At 34.5% G+C, this 12254-nt stretch overlaps 2 protein-coding genes across 9 annotated transcripts in view; one reads left to right on the top strand and one right to left on the bottom strand.

Annotated features, from left to right (window-relative positions):
- LOC115236505 overlaps window positions 1–5432 on the top strand; it is a 134810-nt gene extending 129378 nt beyond the window's left edge. For 4 of the 7 annotated variants that reach the window (XM_029809014.1, XM_029809008.1, XM_029809015.1 and 1 more), the window contains exons 2-4: window positions 394–934; window positions 1240–1421; window positions 1746–5432. In XM_029809014.1, the coding sequence (XP_029664874.1) occupies window positions 401–934; window positions 1240–1421; window positions 1746–2187 (1158 nt within the window). In that variant the 5' untranslated portion in view covers window positions 394–400 and the 3' untranslated portion in view covers window positions 2188–5432. The remainder of the gene's footprint in view (window positions 1–393; window positions 935–1239; window positions 1422–1745) is intronic. The other 3 variants (XM_029809009.1, XM_029809011.1, XM_029809012.1) reach the window with 3 other exon arrangements.
- LOC115236504 (dynamin-binding protein-like) overlaps window positions 4527–12254 on the bottom strand; it is a 9528-nt gene continuing 1800 nt past the window's right edge. Inside the window, exons 1-10 of one of the 2 annotated variants that reach the window (XM_029809006.1) lie at window positions 11723–11894; window positions 11167–11295; window positions 10898–11075; window positions 10580–10698; window positions 9049–10497; window positions 8794–8943; window positions 7881–8501; window positions 7585–7767; window positions 6908–7507; window positions 4527–6846 (exon numbers count right to left, since the gene is read on the bottom strand). In XM_029809006.1, the coding sequence (XP_029664866.1) occupies window positions 6628–6846; window positions 6908–7507; window positions 7585–7767; window positions 7881–8501; window positions 8794–8943; window positions 9049–10497; window positions 10580–10698; window positions 10898–11075; window positions 11167–11295; window positions 11723–11860 (3786 nt within the window). In that variant the 5' untranslated portion in view covers window positions 11861–11894 and the 3' untranslated portion in view covers window positions 4527–6627. Of the gene's footprint in view, window positions 6847–6907; window positions 7508–7584; window positions 7768–7880; window positions 8502–8793; window positions 8944–9048; window positions 10498–10579; window positions 10699–10897; window positions 11076–11166; window positions 11296–11722; window positions 11895–12254 lie in introns of those variants that run through there. The other variant, XM_029809007.1, reaches the window with a different exon arrangement.

The raw sequence follows: 12254 nt of genomic DNA on the forward strand, positions 1-12254 counted from the left end.
AAATCAGATATATTATTTAATTTGAGATGATGTCATTAAAAAATCAATAAAACATTCTAGCAAAACAATATTCCAAAATGATTAATTGAATTTGAATCACAATAGATTTTTTGTATATTATAAGTTTGTATCAAAAATATAAATATATTATGTTTGTATTAAAAATATAAATATATTAAGAACGTTGAGATTTATATGGAAAATGTTTAAAATTTTTTTTTGTTTTTAAATGAAATATATAGAGAGACTTATATCCCTTTCACATCAAGTATATTATGTATAATATCAAGCAGTAACAAGAATAATACAAGAAAATAATTATAAGAAAAATAACTATCTTTATCAGATTTCTTATGTTTTGCCAATACTAAAGTTGCCGATTTTATGTTACAGAGAGAAGATGAATAAGCTGTGCCGTCAAGTCTCGATCGAGAGCCCGAGCGTGACCGGCCGGGAATGCGTCTTCAGCTTCGATGTGCCCGTACCGGATGTGCCGGCACACGGTGCCCGCATCCGGGTGATGTGCGCCGGTGCGTGTTACCATCCCCGACGATCGTCAAGTCTGACCAGTTTGACCTCGGTGTCGAGCGGCAGCAGCCTGGCCGCCGATATGTCAATGGAAAGCGACTACCCGGTGTCCCTGCCGCATCACGGAGTGCGCGATGCCGCTCTGTTCCCCGGCTATGAGGTGGCCGGCGTGATCGAGTCATTCGGCACTGAAGTGTCCGAGGATTGCGGACTCGCCGAGGGCGACCGCGTTGTCCTCTATCCCTACGACGGTATTCCCAACGGCTACGTCGAATACCTGGTAGTGCACGATCTCAAGTACCTGATTAAAATCCCAGATACTATGTCGCTCAGCGTGGCAGCTATGCTGCCAGCTGGTGCGCTCCTCGCTATGAATACCGTCTTCGCTGCGCACGAACACGTGCAGGTACGATTAAAATTAGATTATTCTATGTATTATACTTTATTATCACTTACTAAACACATGAGTATAAAAAGATTAATAAATAAGCCATGAAGTTAAATAAAGCGAATGTTTTAGGAACAATGGCCTTCTCTTTAAAGTTGAAAGTTAATTTGAAAAATGCTTTTGATATGATTATAAGTCAATTTGCGCTAACTCTGATCGATTAAATTTAAATGAAAAAAATTATTTCTAAATTAAATCTAATTTTATACATATACTATAGAAAGAGGAAACAAAAACTCAGATATCACGATAAAATGTTACAGGCATTATTGAAAGAGAGAGGAGAGAAGAGTGTGTGCAAGATTCTAGTAGTTGGTACTGGTGGTCTTGCTTTGTGGGCTCTTAGAATTGCGTCGTATTACTTCAGCAACATGAGAGATAGAGTTACTACCACCATAGCCACTCTTAAGGATGGTGGTCTCCTGATAGCTCAAGAATTCCAACGGTAAGTTTATTCGACCGATTCAATTATATTCACGTGCAATAGAGGTCAAATAGAAATATTTTATTATTAGTCAATTAATTAATTAGCCAACACAATCTTGAAAAATCATAGTTCAATCGAATTGATGGAGAAAGAGTATTGGCAAATTTTTTATTATAAAAAAATTAACTCTCCCTGCATATTTAAGATCAATTTAAAAGACTTTATCTTTTATTTGTATCAAAGAAATACACTTCTTCAAATTTAATGCTTTTGTCAAGAATGATTCGGTGCAATCACGTGTGTATTAAATTTCGTACCCGTCATCTTATTTGATTTATTTAGCAGTAGTCGGCATATCGATTACAGGGTAAGCGTAGTACAGTGGAATGAAGACCTGTACGAAAAGCAGCTGATCGAGCGCACGATGAATGCTTGCGGTGGCCAAGTGGACGTGGTGATCGATTTCGGCACAACATCGCGCAACCTCCATCGTAGCATGCAGTGCCTCAGTAAAGGCGGCATAGTATTCGTGATCAAGGAGGTCGCCGATCGATTGTTGCCCAAGTTCAACCGACGAGCCGAAGAGCGACAACAGTCCATCAAACCAGTGGAATTGGGCACGCTAGAGCAATTACGCGAGCTCGTGCAACTGGTCGCCTCCGGCGAGATCGAACCGCCACCGCACACCGTCTATCCCGCCGAGGAAGCCATCGATGTCGTACAAAAGCTTTGCTCCTCGGAGATCCAAGGTCGTGCGATTCTTCGCTTCTATCCCGCAGATTAGAGGACTTTCCGCTAAGAAATTCCCCGCAACCGCGCGGATTAGGAGACAGATTTAATGACGACAACCGAAGAGTCAAGATGCCGGCCCCGGATGATGAGAATTGTATGGGTTAGTATGATTGACGTCCGTGCATTTAACTTGACGAGTTAGACTATCGTGAAGAAATAGTTATTATTTCGTATTGATGGCCGGAGTTTAGATTAGGCGTTGACAATGCGTATGTCATGCGAGACGATAGTTTGCAAATACAAGAATAGAGGAGGTCTTCACCGATTGTGAGTGAAATTCGACGATGCGTTAACTTAAGATTTAATCTGTCGTAGATCTCACAGGAGTCACGCGAGGGTTTACAGTACATCTTGTTACGCATAGTGAAAGAGTTGAAAAATGATCTCCCGGTTTATGGTTGATTAAACATTGATCGTTAACTCGATAAATTATCATCTTATATTAATAATGACACGACATACCACGCGAATTATATTTGACTTTGTCGAGTATTTCGTGTCGCTCTTTTTAAAGTTGTTGTCATCTTTAAAAAAGAAAGATCTCATTGTATAATGTATGAACCAAAGAGTCTTTCTCGCCAGAGAGATTTATTGATGAAATGAAGCAGAATACAGCTTTCGCTTATCATTTGAATTGATTGACATCTCTTTTAGGCAACGAGTAATTAGCTCTCAAAGATAGGCGAAGGTAATCACGTGTGAGTCAAACCGAGACATAACCGAGATAACAATTCAGATAATGATAAAGATATGAAAAAACAGTATGGAGTCACTGCGACAACAAGAAACGAGCATTATCACCGGAGAGGTAATGCTTTCTATATCTTATTAATGAGTCTCTAGTTGAATATTTTCGTCTAACGTTTTTTAGCGCAAAACGAAATCAAGGATGATATTACGATTTATGTGTGTCGAACACTTTAATAAAGCGAACGGGTAAACAAAAAATTCTATCTTCACGGATCTTTAAACAAAAATTATCGAACACGGAAACAAAGCAATACACTCTTGAAAATCTTGAATAACGCGCACGATAAGCTAACTTCATTTCCGTCGATGTATATTAAAACTTCTATGAGTTTCTTTACCAAGTACTGGCAATTGCAAAGAAACATATTATATTATAGCTAATATGAGTACTTAAAGTCGTCGGCCTAGAAATAGTGATAGAAGGATTACAGAATTAGGACGACTTCAAATAATCATATTAACTATATTATTGTTATATTTACATTATAGCTATAATAATGGCTATTTAAAACCGCTAATATATCTATAAAAATATCAACAGCACGAAAAGGATTGAAGCGGATATTTTCTCTTGAGACAGAACGAATGTTAGAAAGATTTTTCTACATAAAAATGCTTTTCATTAGTATCACTGCTGCGTGTGCGATTGTTAAAGAAGATATGTATTTCTCGTATATAAAATGTGTAATTTCAAAAGAAATTCGAATAATTCTAAGTCTTCGTTTACATTAAATATGTACCATATCATTAAACAGCCTTGTTGAACCCTATATACGAACGTGAAGAAGACTAGTTTGTATGTATATGTTAATATATAAATTTGATGTAAACAAAGAATTTTATAGATTTAGGTAACAATTCACCGATTTAATTATCCGATAAGACCACGAACCAGCGACTTTTATTCTCGAAAGCGTCATTTATCCTAAGCGATATTCTTTATATTAGCCGGCATCTGCTGCTATTTTTTTCAATTATTGTCCAACGTCATGACACGCATCCTACAATTATTTGAAATATATAGAGTCATTACTTGATAATTGTTGCAGATGTTTTTCGATAATTAAACAACGCATCGACGAACACCGCTAATGCAGTAGAAAATACTGCAAGACCCAAACAAGTCCGATATTTACGAGCACTTCAATACATACTGCAGTGATATCGCAACACAAGATCAAACGTATGTGTATATTTAGTGTCAATTCAGAAATAATAATCGGGGATACCTGTGTAAGCTTAGAATAAGTTTTCCGTTAAGATAAAGATAGAATAAATACTTTTTCTCTGCTGTAAAGTGAAATGTCGCGTAATAATGAGGTATAATCCTAAAATGACATAAAACTCGGTAAATAAACGTATCTACAAAGAACGTGAGTGATAAGACGTGAAACTGTTTCGTAAGATGTAAGTATAACAAAAACGAAATAATCGTTTCGTGAATAGATCTAAGCTTTATTCCGATTCTGAACTATAGACATTATTAAGATAAACTTCTTTATAATATACCTTTTAATCAATGAACGCACTTTTTCAGGCATTGCCAGCCTTAAAAATTAGAATTTTTATTTTGTTTTTATATATATATATAGGTGCTCGCGCAAGTCAGTGAATTGATATCGGCGCTATGTTTAATTATGCGCAAGTTTTTAATATGCTTTCTAAACCGACTGAATAAAAGCAGGTTAATTCTAATGCATTATTTTTAACTATATTTGATTTTCCTAGTTAATCTTCTCTTCCAAGGCCTTTCTAGATCCGTTAAATGATTATCATGCCATATATAGTCAATACGTTATTTTATGCTACCGTGCGAATATTTGCGTAAAACATATATTATTTCACTAAGATTATATCCGATACATATTAAGATCGTATTTAAATGGTTGCGCAAGAGTTATATGCAAGAGCGCATATCTCGCGAATTGCATTTCGAGGACAAAGGGAATGTGCGATGTTAAATGGTGAATGATTCTACACTAATCCAGATCTTGCTGTCACATCTACCGATTGTTGTGTTTCGCAAAACTAAAACACGAAATCGTGGAGATTCGAGCTTTATTATTAACCGACACAATAAGAGCATAATAAAAGTTTGTATGTAATTCAACATTTAACTCGCGTGAGATGAGTCAAATTTCATTGAATGTGTATACTCGCGTCCGAAATATCTCGTTAATCGTCGTTTATTGTTAGATCAGTATTCACTTTTCGTTTAGTATAAGTCAGTGTAAGTTCATTCGCGTTAGTTTACGACGTGAGCGCGAATAATGATTGCAATGCAGTTGCAAGTCGTTGCATCTCGAAAGACTGTTTTGTTTATTTTAAACTATATACCGGTATATTCTCTTATTTTGTATCGTATGTTTAGGCGACAGCTTAACACCGTAGTACACGCATCGCGTGTCACATTATTGTACCTACTGTTGATTGTAAATGCATTATATTACAGTAATAATATAGTCAATATATATTCTCTTTTCTTTTTTAAATAACTTGTATTTTATTTTTCTTAACAGAGTATACTAATTTGTATTGAATATTTCAGGTCTCTCGTATATGTGACTTAAACTGTCGCTGCTTATAGATTTGATATAAACAATCATGATTAAAAATCACAAATGGTGATTAAGAGATTATAATTAAAATATGGCGTTCATTGTGATGCTAATTGCTTAACTTACTTTAGAATAATTTCAAAAGAAACGGCATGACAATAGTTTATTCTTCATGAATAAATTCCATGAATAATGAACATTAGTTACTTTGCATAAATTATAAATATAGTTTACTAATTACTATTAATGATGCCAACACAATAGAATAAAAACAATAGTAGTTAATCTTAATTAAAAGACTGACTTATTTTCTTTATTGTAACATTTTTATTAATTTCTTTATCATAAATATTAGAAATAATAGTTTTTGAAAAATTCAACATATGGACAAATATACATTAGAAATTATACCTATAAAAGATTGATAAAAAATTAATACAATTCAATAATAGAAGTATGATAATGAAGTATAAAAATATATATGGATAAAATGATCATAATATATGTTTGATGTGTATAGGCTAGTTATATACTATATTAAAAGTTGTATGTTCTATTGAAACATGATTTTGTTTTGAGAACAAATGTACAATTTTCTATGCTATAACATCAACTGTTAAGCTTATACAATTGAAAATAATTTAACCATAAATGGAGAAAACATGTTTCCCATAAAGCATTATGTACATTTATATACACGCATATAACAATTACATAATAATATTAAAACTCCGTCGAGTACGTAAAAATCTTAAAAAGTGTATAAATCCCTTAAGCAAGTGCAAGTTTAAATACTAAACAAATTTAAAAAAGTTATCTTGAGTATTTCTATGGATACATCCTGATAGATCATCTTTTTTTTTTAATTCGAGACTTAATCATACCAGAACACTAATCAACACCGAAATAAAGTTTCTTTTTGTACACTTCAGTTACATAAAAAGATTTTATAAGCTACTATATTAAAACAAGCTTGCTACTAATATATATTTTCTTATGAAATAAAATCCTCAAATAATGACAGATCGATATTATATAATCAATGACTGATTCCTCAGTTAGATTAATTATCATAATTTTACAATGAGAAACTAATATAATACTATAAATATAAAACGTGTGCCCTAATTTGATTTTATTTCATCATTATGACTTTGATTTAATCGACGAGCTGTTAAATAATTCCGCGGAACGTAACCTTGCTTACCGTCGCGATTCTCTACGAGCCACCATTCGTCATTTCCTTTTTCGTCATGAGGTCTAAGAAGTCGAAGGGCTTGGCCATTAGTAATGGGTAACGTACCCGGCATGTTTCCAGCAAAATCATACATTGCGTAGTAAAACTAAAAATCAAGTTACATTAGAAAAAAGTTCGAGCGCAATCGAAAATATTAAGGTACTAACTTCGCCATATATATTCTGATAAACTTGAACTCTCGGCTTTTCTGGCACGTTGCTATAATTATGATTTATTTTCGATTCTTGTTCTAACGAGAGCAAATCTTGCAAATGCGATTGAGACGCTTTCTTGATCTCTTTCTCTGGAGAATCTAGTGTCATCAAATTTGGAGGACTGGAGCTCTTCTTTCCTGTAGCAGCGATATCCGTCGCAGTTTGATCGTGGTACTGATTTTGCCGCTGAACCGGTCTCAATTTTTGAGAAGGCAGAAATCCTTGAGTGACTCCAGTGTCGACATACCATCTCGCCGCATTTCCCATTGGATCCTGTTTCTTTATGGCTGCGATTAATGTATCTTTCGCTGCACTTACGTCGAGCGTGGAACTACTGGCAATGTCCTCAATCACCACGTATAATTTGTCCACCGTATATTTCTCTCTAAGCAGGAATCTCTGCTGTTCCGTCTGCTCACACAATTGCGATTGAACCTCGTCTATTCGAGGATTCGTGCCAGCAAATACGAAACGCGTTATTTGATTCCATATTAAATTATGATTCACGAGAAATGATTCTAGCACATCTTGCGACGATAAATGCGGCGATGTCTAACAAATAAAAAAAATATTTTTTATTCACATATTATTCCAATTCATAATTAAAAGTCAAAGTTTTATCCAAATACCTCGCAAAGAGTTAGATATTGCTTTGTAATTTTTCCATTTAATAACTTTCGAGCGTTTGCGAAAGTATTTATGCAATTAACTAAAATATTCGTCGCCGCGTCCAATAATATGGGTAACTCCTCGAGCAATTGTTGATTTAATGCTTCGTAATTACTCTTAGCGGTAAATAATTCCTCTTGTATCTGAAACAAAAGATAAAGTGAATCATAAGAGTGAAAAGATGTGTAAAAGTATCAGCGCGCGTCGTGCTCTAGTCGCTTATAATAGATAAATACTAAATTATATAAACAATTACAATTTTTGATTCTTTATTTTTCTCACTCTTAGAAATAGCAGCGTCGTAATCCAATAGCTTATCGTGCCTCTTCGCTACCAACATCGTCGGTCCTTCTAACAGCATTGCTAGAGAATGCAGCGGTGCGCTGACTCTCTTTTCGATACAGGACTTAAAATCCTGCATATATTGAGACCAAATCATGGATCTTATGTTTTGTAGCTTTTTCACCTCGACGGTCGGAGTTTCCTGATAATAATGTACCAAGAATTCGGCTATTACTTCACCGGATATAGCTTCGTCGCTCAAATATGCGGTACATTGCTCAATATCTTTAATTAATTGCCAGGTACATTTTTCTATGGATCGAAATTGCTTTTCAAGCTCCTCAAATTCGGTGTCGTTTGCGATATTTGTCAGTCCCAAACTCGCCGACAATCTTGTGCTTAACCTTGTAGACATTTTCGCTACAGAGTGCATATTTAATTTCGACATTTTGCTAATTAAAGTATTATCATTTTCTAAATATTTTGACACGATATCTCTCCTGCGTTTATACTCATTGATATAACTGGCTACGTTTGTCATAACTTTCCACGCTTCTTCTATAGCTGGTTTATCCGGATGATTATCTTCTGTACACTAAAAATGATTTTTATATGGAAGTGTTATAATGCAATATAATTTTGATCGTATACATATATGTATATGAGCATCTACTTTTGGTAAATAATCTAAATTTATTTTTGCTGATCTTGCAGAAATTGATGTATATATCAGTTTATTAACATCTCGTAAATTATCTCGTTTATTAAAATGCGTAACATTTTAATGAGATCTTACAATTCTCTCATATAATACATATTTACATTACTTTCAAAATAAACTACTCGTACACTTTCTTATGTTTTATATAATTAATGCAATTACTGACCTTTATTAATTCATATAACATTAATGGGTACTTCAAAATTCTTTGAACTGGTTTTATCAGAATAGAGCTCATATCAAAGCAAGCAACTTGATGACGTAATGTTTCAATTCCTTTGTTAAATACTTTTATGATCTCTTCATTATTTTCATACTGAAATATAAATAGATGATCACATAAATTTTCATATATATTATATGTCGATAGATAAGTTTAGTCAACTAGAATAATTATGTTTATTTTATAAATGTAAAATACCTTTTTTAACAAAGCTAATGCTGCTTCATGATTTCCACAATATTTAACATAAACATTTTTTAATTTTTCAGACATCTTCACAAAACAAGGTCCAATTGTTTGCGAGTTTTCATTGCAATCTTTCATCGCTTTCAAAATCATATCCAATAACTCCTCAGCAACATGAATAACTTCCAAAATATTCCCAAACAAAGTAACGACATCAATTCCTTTCAATCCGAGAAAACTTGGATCATGCAAGTTAAACGTTTCATACGTTAATTTTAGGTCGCGAACATATTCCTTCTCTGTTATGACCAACTCCGATATTACATTTTGTCGTTGATCCGCACGTTTTTGTTTTATATCGACTGTATTACCAATTGTAGACTCATTTTCTTGAGCAGACACTTCTACATTTGCAACAGCTTCTTTCTGTAATGGCACTCTACCTGGAGCCGGAGCTGGCGGTGCTGGTCTGTGCGGTTGCGACATTCTCTTCGGTTTTTGCTCCTCACTTACAACATCGTTCGCTTCCTTGTGTCTAATTAAGACAAAATCTTCGAATTCTTCCAAGTTCGATTCCTGCAGGTCATCTGATGAATGTACGGACATTGAGCTTAAATATTCTCGTGGGCACAAACCGATTAAGCCACTTTTGTTTTTTACATTTACCCAATCCTCGTTAGCCATTTCTACCACGGTGACAATTTCATTTTCGTGAACACTCAAATCACCGTCCATCTGCGCATCAAAGGTAAACAGTACTTTTACAGTAACGCCCGCTTCCAGAGCATCTTTTTTTGCAGGCATAACTTCAGACTGAATTTGAGTTTGCTTGATTTCCGCACAATCGACTATAATATTAACGTAAGACGATGGAAAAATGCCTTTAGTAGTATCGATCATACCCTCCATCCATTCAGAATCAATGTGTCTGGTGAGATGCACTACTTCGCCCACTCCAAAACTCAATTCGTTTGGAAACTGCGCATTAAATGGATATAATGTTATGGCGTACGGTTTAACGTCGATAAAATTCGCATAAGTGTTGCACTGTGTGTCTTTTGCATCACTGATTGTTGATAAGGTCTCTGGGAATAAATCAAAATAGCTTGGAGCAGGCTCCTCAGATAGATTCATGTAAGAGTTTATGATAGAAGTTTCACCAAAATCTTTGTAAATTGTGTCATTGTAAGATGTCGAAGAAGATGCAATATTATTCTGTGTTGTGCATGTCATTTCTCTTTGATCAACTGTATCTTGATCTCTGTCTATGTATGATATAAATCCTTCCGGAAATATGCCTTCCCTACCATCTTCTGTAATTCCACGACACCAGCCGTCATCTAAAATTTCTATAACAGTGACAACTTCTCCTGCAGTTAGGTCCAATTCTTCATCAAGTTGCGCTTTCAGTGTTGTTTTAACCTTTGCTCTTCTTCTTATTGATTTCTTTTTTATTGTTTTCTACAAAAAAGATATTTCTAATAGCGATACGATTCAACTGATATATAGGCAATGTTATGTATAAATAACCTTTTTAAATTACCTTTATCAATATTGTATCTAGTTCCCATGTATGTGTTATTGGAAAAATACCATTTCTGGAGCTTGTCCTGCCTATGCACCATCCTGAACCTATATCTCTTGTTCCAATTATAAGTTCTCCTATTTTAATGAAAAAAAATATATGGTTTCAATTGTCATTGCCATCCATAATATATTAAAACTTAATATTAAAAATTGTTATTGCCGATTCAAAGTTCCTATTAAAGACAAGATTCCTAAATTCTTTAGGAAATTTGTAATTTTATAGTAATATTGAGAGAAAAAGAGAGAGATACAGCATCTTTGATAATAATTTTACCTTGCGCAAAGGACAGATCTCCAGTTTCCTGTCCAGGAAAGCCAGCTATAGCGATAAATAATCTTTCTGTCTCACCAAACTCAGGGAGTTCCACTTTATGTAAATGACTCAAAGGAAATTTGCCGACTCTGTCTTGAGATTGACCAAAACACCAATGCTTATCTATAATCTCATGTACCTGAAACAAGAATGATAAGTTATTCTATTATATTAAGCTGTTTACATTTGATTTTTTATCAGGTTATGTGACAAATATTCGCGGCAAATACCAAGAAATAATGTCCTTTGGAAAGGCTCAGCTCTCCATCGACGGTGGTAAGAAAGTCGTGCAACACCCTCGCCAGTGTTCCCGGCTCCATTTTCGCTACGACGTAGTCGCAGTCGTTGATCTCGCGATACTAAGGTTATTACGTTTCATAAGCGTAGGCGCCATAGACATAGACATAATATATCTAGACCGAGTGTTGAAGAGTGGGGGCCAAGATGCACGTAGAAAAGGACATACTCTGTTCCGTGCTTTCTTGCGTTCTCTCTCGCTCGCACGTAGCATAGCGTACTCTTTCGCTACGCTACATGCGAGCGAGAGAGAACGCAAGGAGCACGGAACAGAGTACGTCCTTTCTACGAGCATCTTTCCGATAAATAGCTGGTCAGCTGGTGACTGTTAGCTGTCACGTGGCATACTCTTGTGTATATTCTGTTCTGTATATGTGAATTAAATAGCCATAGCAGAGAGAAGCCACGCTGCTGAGAGAGGCCACGCCGCCGTATTTCGTACGGCGCTTTTTCTAGCTGGTACAGTAATACAATAGTGCTACTGCTAACTGGGTCCATTTTAAAGCCGATGGAACTATATGGCCAGATCCATTTTTCATTTTTCAGATTTCGGTGCCACGGTAAAACGGCCGATCGATGCATATCCGTGCTAGAACTATAATTGTGGATAAAACAATGCGAAAACATAATATGGATTTATTAATGTTTTATTAGCTGTGCATGATGTTTTGTCATTCTAGTATATATACGCGTGTACTATGGACAGCAATAATAAATTATTATTGAAGTATTTTTATATATATGCGCATGTAATATAAAATTAATTTTCTTAAATTAATTTTCTTAATAATTTTTTTTCTAATTTTTAAATATATAACATGTACGAGAAGATATTTACAATAAATTACTTTTACTTCTTTTTTATTCTTAAAATAAAATTATCAAGCATTTTAAGCAATATCAAATTATTATGCTTTTAATTTATATAGCTTTTTATAATTAATTATTAATTTAAAGCATAATTTATATATAAACATAAGTAAAACAATAAGATAATTAATACTATACAAATTTTTTGAGG

The sequence above is a fragment of the Formica exsecta genome, unplaced genomic scaffold (assembly GCF_003651465.1).
Source record: "Formica exsecta isolate Colony F162 unplaced genomic scaffold, ASM365146v1 scaffold253, whole genome shotgun sequence".
Lineage (NCBI taxonomy): Eukaryota > Metazoa > Arthropoda > Insecta > Hymenoptera > Formicidae > Formica > Formica exsecta.